Genomic DNA, 12,745 nt, shown 5'->3' on the forward strand with positions numbered 1-12,745 from the left:
TCCCGGTGCATGGAGCCTGCTTCTCCCTCTGCCTGTGTCTCTGCCTCTCTCTCTCTCTATCATAAGTAAATAAAAATTAAACAAAAAAAAATAAAATAAATAAAAATAAATAAATAAAATCACAATTGCTTTGTCTTTAGTTATGACTTATTTTGAAGTTGCACGAAAATACAAAGGTGATGAGATTGGTGAGTTTACGTTTCTTTTACTATGTTGCTTGTCCCACAAAAACCAAGGGGCTCAGCCGCGGTGGCCGCCGCACCCCCGCAGGGGAAGTCTCCGCATCTAGCTACGTTCTCCGCAAACTTCGCGAGAATACAGCCGTCCCTTTGGCCCCTCCCCCAGGCAGCTCGCCACACCCACTTCTTGCCCGGCGGTCTCCTGACGTCATAGGTGCGCCGGAGCGCTGGAAAGGCCGTGCCGCGGGCGGAAATGTTCTCGGCGGAAGTGGTCGCTGCGCAAGTCGTGGGTGGAATGACTGCGGGCCGGCTCCTCCGAAGGCTGTTGCGGACACCTTCCAGGTCCATGGCACAGAGCGCAGTCGGTGGCGTGTGCCCCTCCAGGGGCTTGCACGCGGAGCTCGGGCCTCGAAGTCTCTCCATCGAAGGAAACATTGGTAAGGGCCGAAAAGTGGCTGCAGCCAGAGAGGCTGAGAAAGGGAGCTGGACCCAGACCACCTCTCCCAGTCCCAAACCCGCCCCCGCCGCCGCTTCCCCCGCAGTCTGTGCCGCGGGGCCTTTCACCTCCCAAAGAGGCCTTTGTCTTTTTGATTTTTAGGATTTTCAGTACTCTTCCACAGCCACGAAGTCTGTAGATAGAACAAGAGTTCTACCAGCTTGTTGTGATCGAAATGGATGTGACAAAGAGCAAGGTGCAATTTCCTTGTTCTCCTAAGATAGGGTTGCCAGATTTAGGCGGGGAAAGGTGCTCATTTAAGATAGGATTTCAGGGGATCCCTGGGTGGCTCAGCGGTTCAGCGCCTGCCTTCGGCCCAGGGTGTGATCCTGGGGACCCGGGATCGAGTCCCACGTCGGGCTCCCTCCCTGCATGGAGCCTGCTTCTCCCTCTGCCTGTGTCCCTGCCCCCCTCTCTCTCTCTCATGAATAAATAAATAAAACCTTAAAATATATATATATATATATACACACACACACGATAGGATTTGAGATAATATACCATTTTAGTGTGTGTCCTATGCAATATTTGGGACATATGCTAGAAAAAATTATTAATCTACAATTAAAATTTCACTGGTGTCCTGTATTTTATCTGGCAGCCCTACCCTAAGAGTTCCCAAAATTCAGTTATTCAGATACCACTTACATTAATTTTACCATGTTTTTCTTCTAGTCCCATATAATATCTTAGAATAAACTCAAACTTTTAGACTTAAAACATGTATTAAAAGTAATTTCAAAAAAAAAATAAAAGTAACTTCATAAGAGTAGAGACCCAGTATCTTAAATAAAAAGTAATAATAAAAAAAGAAAGCAAAACACTTCAGCTCACTATTAAATTCTGACTTGACGCCTTTACTAGCTAAGGTGCTGAGCCCTAAAGGGATTAGTAGGTGTTGAGGATTGAATACATTCTAGCCGCAAATTGAGAATTTCTCATTTTATTCATTCAGTAAATAACCCTTTGAGCAACTTCTGTATGCCAGCACTGTTCTTGGCCTTGAGGATAAAGCACCAAACAGAACAAATACAAATCTCTGCTCTTGTGGAACTCTAGTAGCCATAAGTAATAAACAATACAAATTGGGTAAACAGTATATTAGATAGTAATGAATGTGATGGAGAAAATTAAGGGATGAGGGATTAAGGGAAATGGCAGTTTTAGATAGGGCACTCAAGACAGGCCTCACCAAGAAGGTGACGTTGGAACAAAAATCAGAAGGAAACAGGGAATGAAACCATGTGGAAATCTGGGAGAAGAATCTTCCAGGCAGAGGGGAGACCAAGTGCAAAGACCTTGAGGTAGATAGTGTGTTCAGGGAACAGGAGGAAAGCTGTTGTGGCTGGAACAGAGTGAGCAAAGAGGAGAATGAAATGGGATGAGGTGTGAAGGTAAGGGATGGATTGTATGGGTCTTGCAGTCCATGGTGGATTTTTACTTACCATTGGAAAAGGTTTAAGCTGTCAAGTGACATGATTTGACTTAAATTATAAAAAGGTGACTGGCTGATATGTTGAAAGTAGAAGGTGTCAGTAGGTTATTGCAATGATGAGTTGCCATGAGTTGGAGCAGGGTAATAACAGTACTGGTAAGAGACAGTTGGATTCCAGTTACCTTTTAAGGCAGGGCAAATTGGATTTAGCAGATGTGGAATGGGAGACAAAAAAATCATTTTGGCCTGAGCAACTTGAAAAATGGGAGTTGCAAATTTTCTTAAATGGAGAAGGATGGGAAGAGCAGACTGGGGGCAGGGATGGCTTCAAGATTTTATCTTTAGGTGTGTTAGGTTTTTCTGTGCTTTTTATTAGATACCTAAGTGGAGATGTTGAAGAGTCAGTTGGATATGTAAGTCTGAAGTTCAGTCTCCCTGGACTGGAGGTACAAATGTAGACGGAATTTGAAGTCAGGAGACTGTGTGTGTTGATGGAAAGGACTAAGCCATGGGGCACCCACATGTTAAAGAGATTAGGGAAGGAACCAGGCGAAGGAGACTGAGAAGGAATGACCACCGAGGTCAGAGCAAAACCAAAAGAGAAAGAAGGGTATCTGGAAGCCAAGTGAAGAAGATGTTCAGGAGATGGGAATGTTCAACTGTGTAATGCTGTTTAAGTAACAGAACTTTTTTGGTGAACTTGAGAAGAACAATTTTTAGAGGTGGTAGGGGTGAATGTTTGGCATAGTTTCAAGGAAAACGGGAGGTGAGGAATTAGGAGACCCGGGATTAAGACAACTGTTGGGAAGTTTTCCTGGAAAGAGGAGACATAGGGTGGTAGCTGAAATGGGAAGAGGGTTGGAGGGGGTTGTTTCTAGTTTTTTCTTTTTGTGAGAGGAATTCGATCATGTGTGGAAGCTGATGGGAGCGGTCTAGTAAGTAGAGAGGGAAAAAAATTGGTGAAGCAGGAGACAGGATGTAATTACTGGAGTGACTTTAGCAAGCAAGAAGGAATGGAATCTATTGCTGAAGTGGAGAGATTAGCCTAAGCTAGGAGCATGGTTTATCCCCATTAACAGTGTGAATGGCAACAGAAATGAGTACTGACTGGAGTAGGTGTGGTGGGAACTTGGGACTGGCCTTTTGGTGGTTTTCTCAGTGAAATTGGAAGAAGGCTCAGCTAAGCAGAATAAGCGTGAAGAGAGAGGAAAGACATGAATTAGTCTAGTGAGTGAGCAAGAAAAATGTCGAGCTGCCAGGTAGTAGTAAGGACCCACTTGGACCTAGTGGCCATGAATCGAAAATGAGACCGGTCACCATGGCTGTTTCTCCAGCCGAATCAGAAACATCAAAAAGATTGAGAAGGGAGGGTCCTCCTCCCTGCCTGATGGTGTTAACCACGTTCTGTCTTTGGGAAACATGCCTCTAAAGGCAGCTCTGTTCTCAAGAGCCCAGAGAACTACTGACGTACTTCACACAGTAAGTACTGGGACACAGGCCATCGAATGAAGTTTGAGCTCCGTCTCCCAATTTTCCTGACCTTTGCTTCTGAACCTTTCTAGATGTATATACTTGTTCCTTGCTTTCACTCAGACCAAGACTTACTGAATACCTTATATGAGGGTAGACTCACATGTGGTACAGTTCCTGTCCTATGTGGAGCTCATAACCAGGTGGGAGGAGCAGACTTCTAAACATAATCTCTGTACCATGTGATGAGTGTTTGTTTGGGCGTGGAAACTCCAAATCTCTGGGGTAGGAATCCCCAAGGGGAAGACAAGGAAGAAATGTTGCAGGTAGAGGAGGTAACATTTGCCAAGGTAAAGCCTGAAGATACATGCAGTTTTCATAATAGATGTGCCTGAATGGCAGAACAAGAGGCTGGAAGGGTAGACTTGCCAGATGTTGAAGAGCCTGTGCACCATGCTGCATGGTGAGAGGCTACTGAAGACGTGAGGCCAGCATGTGCCGTGACCAGGTTAATTTTGAAAAAGAAGTTGGCCGGATGGAATGAACAGAAAGCTCCATAAAGCAGGCACTTATCTTGTTTGCTTGCAATACCCAGAGCGCCAGGCATCCATTGTGTTGAGTGAATGAACAGGAACAGAATTTGGAGTAGATAGACCAGTTTTGTGGCTGTCATAGTAGTTGGAGTGTGGGAAGATGCAGACTTGGACAGAGGGAATGGAAGGACAGAGAAGAATGGAAGTTTGAGAGGGATTTTGGAAGTGAGATTGACAGGACTAGGTGGCCACTTGGAGGTAAGGGTTAGAAGCATAGAAGTTGACAGGTTTACAGTTTGGATGCTACTGAAAACAGGATGGGAATAAAGGAAGAGGAAGTCTGGGGAGGTAAGAGTAAAATATTTGGTTATCAGGTGCCTCTGAGACCTACAGAGACAGATGTTCTGAGGTAGATTAGGAAATATGCCTGAAACCAGGAGAGATGGGATGGAGATTTCAGATAAGGAGGCTGTTGATTGTGGGGGTGACTGTTGAAGCCTTGGGAGTGAATGTACTTGCCCAAGGAAAATGTGACTAATGGCAAGTGGACTGGGGGAACCCTAATCTGGCTGTTCCAAGTTTTACCTCCTACTGCTCTCCATCACCCCACACACCATGATGACTGTCCTCAGGCAGAATTAGTCACTGCCTCCTCTGTGTGCTCTTGTAACATTTTGTACCCACAGCTGTTGCAGCACTTGAGTTCTGTGGGGATTGTTTGCACATTCAACACCTTCTCTGGATTGGCCACTTAGTGTCTGGCTCATCTTTGCATCACCAGCCCCTAGCCCCCTGCCTTACCCATTGTATTCTTTCAGTGTTCATCAGATGCTTGACTCCTATGGTGTGGTACCATGTGGAAGTTAGTCATTGGTGCCCACGGAGGGAATATTTTAAACTGCTTTACAATCAAGTCAGGAGTGATCTCATTCTCTAATCACAGGTGACATCCCCAAACAAATCAGCACCTCTCCAGGACACCTGAATAGGGGAAGGTAAACCCCTGTCCTAACTCAAGTTAGATATATATAGAGGGACTTTTGTAATAGTTGTGCTACTCTGAGTCTGTTGATCTGCTCCTTTAAGTACAGACCACAACATGTAAGGAAAATGGGTCAGTGAAGTAGCACCTAATGGCACCTAGTTTGAATTATGAAGGCATATGTCATGTGTGATTGAAAATCAAAAGCTTGGTGCCTACAATCCCTTAAAATGTAAGAAATAAAATAATCTATCATGTAAGTGCATTCATGGCTGCAGTGTATTATTGCTTCCTAGTTAGTTATATATATATATAAAAGCCGGTTATTTTATAATTACAGAACTCATTTGAAGAAAGGATTGCTGTATGAAATGCTGGCAGTAAGTTGTCTTAGAGCATTCTCACTTTGATTTTCAACCAAACCAAAAAAGAAGAAACGTTGTCACTTTCACAGTCTAGAGAGTTGTACATAAAGCAGAGGAGAGAGCTTCCCTAATAGCATGTTCTGTATATTCTGACGTCACTAATGTGCATCTATTGCTTTTATTGCATGTAAATAATTGGAAAGAATCGTAGGGGGGAAATGCCCATTTACTCTAAACGTTGTATATTGAAGTCTTTGTTTCTGTGATTCACCTCATTCCATCCATCTCCTTTCCTGGTACCTGGCTAGATACTCAGGATACAAAGGAATATCCTTTGTATGAACTGACATGGACTGACAAAAGTCTTCAAAGAGCAAGGGGAGAGAGTCATGGGTCAACAAATATTTATAATGTAATACCTTGGGAAATCAGAGCAGGCAGTGGTTAGGTTAGCTCTGCCTCTGGGTGAAGTGGAGCCGGAGAGAGTTCATGAAGGCTTCACGAGAAGGTGACAGTGAAAGAATGAATCAAGTGGTGGGCAAAGTAGGGGGGAAGGTGTTCAGATCAGTGAGAGGCTCATGCAGAACAAGAGGGGTTTGGATTGTGTGCTGGGAACTGGGAACAACGTCTCTATCTATCTATCTATCTATCTGTCTGTCTGTCTGTCTATCTATTCATCTATCTATTTAGTAAGCATAGTTTTTCAAGGGAAAAACAGTAAGAGGAATCAGGGCAAAAGGTATTAAGTTTCTTTTAAGCCTGCTGAGTGATTTTTCTTAAGTTTGCCCAGAATGCTTTTGGGCCCAGAGCCTTTCTGACCTTGGGTGCTTTGTTTCACCAGTGCAGTATAAGCTCCTGGAGGGCAGGGTCTTAGCCTCATTCATCACTTAAGTTACAGTACCTAGCACTTGGTAGCTCTTCCATAAAACATCCAGTGAGTCAGTAAGAGTGAATAAATGGAGACAGCATTAACTGCAGTGCCTGAAATACAGGCTTTAAATGTTCTTTGGAAGACTTTTGTTTAAGAAGTTTTATATTAAAAAAATAATAATAAAATAAAATAAAAGAAAAGAAGTTTTATATTTACTGCATTAGTTTGCTTTTTGGTAAAAGGTTTCAGGATTGGATGTTTGCCACATATTTCATTTTGCTCAGGAGAGGGAAATGCCTGGAGGTGATGGTATGTTTAAGAGGCTCGTATGAAATACAACTGTATTACATTGAAAATAACATATTTGGGGTATTATATCAGATAGTATCTTACTGCTAGATTTTAGCAGAACATAGCAATAGCGGGCATCGTAGTTTATAGAAAAATTTGTGGAAGGAAAAAAAACATGACTTAGGAAAGGATGGAAATTACTGACAGAACTCTTTGATTCAGTTTGTGGAATGACAGTCCTGGTGCTAATAAAAATCAACATGTTGAACTAATATACTAAGAAAGTACCTCCTACCTTTTTTCAAGTCAAGGCACATATAATAAAGTTCAGTAATAGGAAAGTTTGATTCTGAGATCTGATACCTCCCAAATTTCATGATATTAAAAAGTTTATTGAGAGATAACAGTGAAGCTAGGATCTAAATAAATTGTGAAAATGATATCATAAGAGGCTGGTGCTCTGCATAGAGACCAGACAAAGGAAGGAATTTATCTTGTTTGCCCAGTGCTACATGAAGAGGAGTGGTTTGGTGGGCAGGAGTGTTCTGCTCGCCAGGAGGAGGCCAGTGTAGCAGGGAAGAAGCAGACAACACCACTCTTGGGAAGCCCCTGGGAACACTTAAAACATAGGTCATAAACAAACAAACAAAAAAACCCAGGAGCCTGGGTGGCTCAGCAATTGGGTGTCCGACTCTTGATTTTGGCTCAGGGCATGATTTCAGGGTCATGGGATCAAACCCTACGTCAGGAGTTGGCTTGAAATTCTCTGTCCCTCTCCCTTTGCCCCTCCCCACCCAAATAAATAAATTAATCTTAAAAAAAAAAAACAAAACCCAACAGTCAAACCCAAGCAGGAAGAAAAAACTTATGCTTAGATATTCTAGCACTAAAAAGGTTATACTGTGTGTGGTTTTAATATAAATATATAACTTTATCTTTTAAAATTATTCCATATTTGTGGTTGGTGCCTGGCACAGCTGAGTTCCATTGGAATACAGCTTAAGAAATACTGCCCTATGGCAGATGACCCAGGCTCTGAGCTTTATAGCAACCTGAATAGCACAGCTCTGAGGACCTGCCACCACAATTTATTGTCATTCTTTGTTGCAACTGGCTTTTGATTACTAAACTGGCTTTCCAGAAGTTTCGAATGGGCAGTGGGATGCAGATAGAAGTATTGTCCTGGTGTAGATGTTCCAGTAATTGGAATTGTATATTTTCCATTACATCAAATTTGTTGGCATTCCGGGTTTTGTGTGTTTAAATGGCATGAGTCAGTTTCTCAGAGTTCTGACTGCCCTTAGATGAACTAATAATGTCTGATTTCAGAGGTGAAGCTGGCACTCTCTAACCCTCAGGGCCCTTTTCCTCTGCAGTAGTTTCTTGGATTATTTTTAACTTCCAAAAAATGTAATTCCAACAATCATTCAATCTCAGCCATCTCAATTGCCTTAATCTTTTCCTATTAATTAAAATAGCTTTTTGGCTGACAGGCAGGGACCATGTTTTAGATTTAATCAGCAACCTGCAATCTAAATTTTGCCCATCTATGCCAAATATTTTATTTTATTTTTTTTTTATGCCAAATATTTTAAAGTAGAGGCTACTCAGGACAGGCAGGCATCTGATAAATATATAAACTCAACCAATTTGTAATTCCTGTCAGTCTGTTAGGTGCTTCATGACAAGCCTATAGGCTTTTTTTTTATAATAAATTTATTTTTTATTGGTGTTCAATTTACCAACATACAAAATAACACCCAGTGCTCATCCTGTCAAGTGCCCCCCTCAGTGCCCATCACCCATTCACCCTGACCCCCCACCCTCCTCCCTTTCCACCACCCCTAGTTCGTTTCCCAGAGTTAGGAGTCTTTATGTTCTGTCTCCCTTTCTGAGATTTCCCACACATTTCTTCTCCCTTCCCTTATATTCCCTCTCACTACTTTTTATGTTCCCCAAATGAATGAGACCATATAATGTTTGTCCTTCTCCGATTGACTTACTTCACTCAGCATAATACCCTCCAGTTCCATCCACGTCGAAGCAAATGGTGGGTATTTGTCGTTTCTAATGGCTGAGTAATATTCCATTGTATACATAAACTACATCTTCTTTATCCATTCATCTTTCGATGGACACCGAGCCGTGGTCATCAAGACAGTGTGGTACTGGCACAAAAACAGACACATAGATCAATGGAACAGAATAGAGAACCCAGAAGTGGACCCTGGGTCAACTAATATTCGATAAAGGAGGAAAGACTATCCATTGGAAGAAAGACAGTCTCTTCAATAAATGGTGCTGGGAAAATTGGACATCCACATGCAGAAGAATGAAACTAGACCACTCTCTTTCACCATACACAAAGATAAACTCAAAATGGATGAAAAATCTAAATGTGAGACAAGATTCCATCAAAATCCTAGAGGAGAACACAGACAATACCCTTTTTGAACTCAGCCACAGTAACTTCTTGCAAGATATATCCACGAAGGCAAAAGAAACAAAAGCAAAAATGAACTATTGGGACTTCATCAAGATAAGCTTTTGCACAGCAAAGGATACTGTGAACAAAACTAAAAGACAACCTACAGAATGGGAGAAGATATTTGCAAATGACGTATCAGATAAAGGGCTAGTTTCCAAGATCTATAAAGAACTTCTTAAACTCAACAACAAAGAAACAAACAATCCAATCATGAAATGGGCAAAAGACATGAAGAGAAATCTCCCAGAGGAAGACATAGACATGGCCAACATGCACATGAGAAAATGCTCTGCATCACTTGCCATCAGGGAAATACAAATCAAAACCACAATGAGATACCACCTCACACCAGTGAGAATGGGGAAAATTAACAAGGCAGGAAACCACAAATGTTGGAGAGGATGCGGAGAAAAGGGAACCCTCTTACACTGTTGGTGGGAATGTGAACTGTGCAGCCCATAGGCTTTTATTCACTAGTCTGGTATGTGGTTTTAGAACCTATATTTTTAATTTTTTTTTAGGATTGTATTTATTCATGAGAGACACACAGAGAGAGGCAGAGACACAGGCAGAGGGAGAAGCAGGCTCTCTGTGGGGAGCCTGTTGTGGGACTCAATCCCAGGACCCTGGGATCACACCCTGAGCCGAAGGCAGATGCTCAACCACTGAGCCATCCAGGTGTCACTAGAACCTATATTTAAAAAAACAAAAAAAACCCCCACCTCTGTTGATTTTGATCAAATTGTTCTGGATAGCAACCTCAAATATAAGTATGCATCAGGATCATGTGGAACATACTTATAATTGTGTATTCCTAGGCCCCAACCCCAGCAAGTCAGATCATGTTAGGCAACCAAAATTAAGACCCAATGAAGCAATCAAAACAATTAAATGCAAAACGTCTCATAAATAGTTAAGTATTAGTTGATTCAGTTGCCCAATGCGGTAGGAATTCCATGTGACCTAGAGACATTCTAAACTTTATGGAAGAGGTGGGGCCTTAGGCAGAAAGGATTTAGACACAGGCCAGGAAGAGCAGGGGAAGGCATTTATTCACTGAAGTGTGGGAAGAGAAGAGACTGGGCGGATGTACAAAGGCACACATGGGCTGGGTGGAGATGGAACTGAGAGATGAACATGACTGTACAGAATACACAGATTCGTGTTGTTTGTTCTTACCCTGTGTTGTTCAGACATGAGTTGGGGTGGTGTGTAATCAATGGCACATATTGGATGTGTGGGCTCTTCTGAGACATCCTTTCACTCCCTTTTTTTTTTTTTTTAAGGTTTTTATTTATTCATGAGACACACACAGAGAGAGAGAGGCAGAGACACAGGCAGAGGAAGAAGCAGGCTCCATGCAGGGAGCCCGATGCGGGAATTTATCCCAGGACTCCGGGACTGTGCCCTGAGCCAAAGGCAGATGCTCAATCGCTGAGCCACCCAGGCGTCCCCATCCCTTCACTCCTGATCAGTAACCTCGAGTGGCTGATAGAATTGACTTGAAGGGTGCCTCCCTTCCTTCTCTTGGTTCCATTCAGATTCTCCCTAAGGATACAATTTGTTTGAGAAAGATCATCTATGATAGAGGGAATTGAACTCTGACATACTCTTAAGTCATTTTTTGATTTTTATTTAACAAATGTTAAGTAAATTTTTTTTATTTAGCTTTTGTTTATTCAGACACAGAGGTGTTTTTTTTTTTTTAACATTTTTTTAACATTTGTTAAATAAAAATCAAAATTGCAGTGATGAATTCTTACCCAGAACTCTAGGCCAAGTATAAAGGATGATTAGCTAGTCCAGGTCAGATGTGTCAGGGTCTGGAAAAGCTTTATACAGGAAGCACATCTGGGCAGATTCAAAGATTGAGTAGGAGGTGACAAGTGAGAGAAGGTGCTCCAGGAAATGGGAGTACATATGCAAAATCACATTTGCAGGAAAGAACATGGCAGGATTGGAGTTGCAAGGGGTTTAGTCAGCAGTTCAAGGTGCCTAAAAGAAGCTGAGGCCAGGGAGGTACATGCAGGGACCAGATCTTGATGTGTCTTGTAGACCTTGGATTTTGTCACGAAGGTAATAGGGAACTGTCAAGAGGGTTTTTTTGTTTTTTGTTTTTTTTTTTTAAGATTTATTTATTTTATTCAGAGAGAGAGACTGAGAGGCAGAGACACAGGCAGAGGGAGAAGCAGGCTCCATGCAGGGAGCCCGACATGGGACTCGATCCCTGGTCCCCAGGATCACACCCCAGGCTGCAGGCGGCGCCAAACCGCTGCGCCACCAGGGCTGCCCTGTCAAGAGGGTTTTAAGCAGTGTTATTTTGTGTTCAGTGTGGCTGTAGTATGAATGATGGATTAAAGAGGGCAAAACTAGACTCAGAGAGGCAGGAGATGAGAACCTGAATTTGAGCTTGGAGGTGGGAATGGAATGAAAAGGACAGATGGGGAAAATGTAGAAGGCAGGTGTGGAAGGACTTGATGGCTCCTTGAGGTTTGGCAGAGGTGGTTTGGAGGGAGAAGTTCTAACAGTTAGTGGATGCTGCTGCCATCCCCCAGGGTCTGGGGGTTATGGGAGAACGTTCAGTTTGGTGGGGATGATGATGACTTCATTCATGTAGGGAGCAGATTAACTTCGAGGTGTTTGTGGGACATCCTACTGGAGGTGTCTGGAGGGTGCTTGGATAGTGAATCTGGAGTACAGGGAGGTTATGGGCCAGACATTGGCGTAAATGGGAAGAGGTTCTTTGTTGTAGGGTGATTTCATCTCAACCACTGTTTTCTACCTCCTGCCATCCCATGGTTCAGGCTGCTATTCTAATTGGTTTGCCTACTTCTGTGTCAGTCTGTTCTTACACAGCTGGGAGAGTAATCTTTTAAAAATGACATGGGATGGGACTCCTGGGTGGCCCAGTGGTTAAGTGCCTGCCTTTGGCCCAGGGTGTGATCCTGGAGCGGGATCAAGCCCCACATTGGGCTCTCCGTGGGGAGCCTGCTTCTCCCTCTGCCTATGTCTCTGCCTCTCTCTCTCTCTGTGTCTCTCATTAGTAAATAAATAAAATCTTTAAAAAATAAAAATAAAAAATTAATGAATGAATTAATTAATTTAAAAAATGAGATGGAGGACATCTGGGTAGCACAGGGGGTGCAGTGATAAACAAAACATAGGATGGACTTTGCCCTCAAGAGGTTGTATGGGAGATACTAAACAAACACCGAGGTAACTAATACCAAATTGTTACATGCTAGGAGAGAAAAATGCAGGATGACTCTATAATAGAGCTCAGGAGACCAGGGAAGGTTCCTCTGAAGAAAATGCTGTCTGAGGTACGATCTGAAAGGTGAGGAGTTAGCCAGGCTCTGGGTAGGGGAGGGGCAGTCCAGGCAGAGGGAGCCATATAAACAAAGGCAGGGAAAGAGAAAGAACTTAGTGTATGACAGGACAGAAGAGAAGCCTGAGCCTAGAAGAGGCCTGGTCAAGTGAGGGAGAAGAGTAGCTCCAGAGGTATGTAAAGGCAGGTAGGCAGGCGAGGCCAGATCAGCCAGGGCCTCCTAGCCTGGTAAGAAGTTTGAATTTATTCTAAGGGCAATCAGAAGTCCATGGCAATAGTTTAAGCAGGGAAGTGATAAGATTCCATC

The 12,745-nt window shown here is 42.9% G+C and overlaps 1 protein-coding gene across 3 annotated transcripts in view; it reads left to right on the forward strand.

The window, feature by feature from the left end:
• Nucleotides 1-381: 381 nt before the first annotated feature.
• Nucleotides 382-12,745, forward strand: part of DGUOK (deoxyguanosine kinase) — a 32,674-nt gene continuing 20,310 nt past the window's right edge. Inside the window, exon 1 of one of the 3 annotated variants that reach the window (XM_072769860.1) lies at nt 382-616. In XM_072769860.1, coding sequence (XP_072625961.1) covers nt 433-616 — 184 coding nt within the window. In that variant the 5' untranslated portion in view covers nt 382-432. The remainder of the gene's footprint in view (nt 617-12,745) is intronic. The other 2 variants (XM_072769859.1, XM_072769861.1) reach the window with 2 other exon arrangements.

This window comes from Canis lupus, chromosome 12, assembly GCF_048164855.1.
Source record: "Canis lupus baileyi chromosome 12, mCanLup2.hap1, whole genome shotgun sequence".
NCBI lineage: Eukaryota > Metazoa > Chordata > Mammalia > Carnivora > Canidae > Canis > Canis lupus.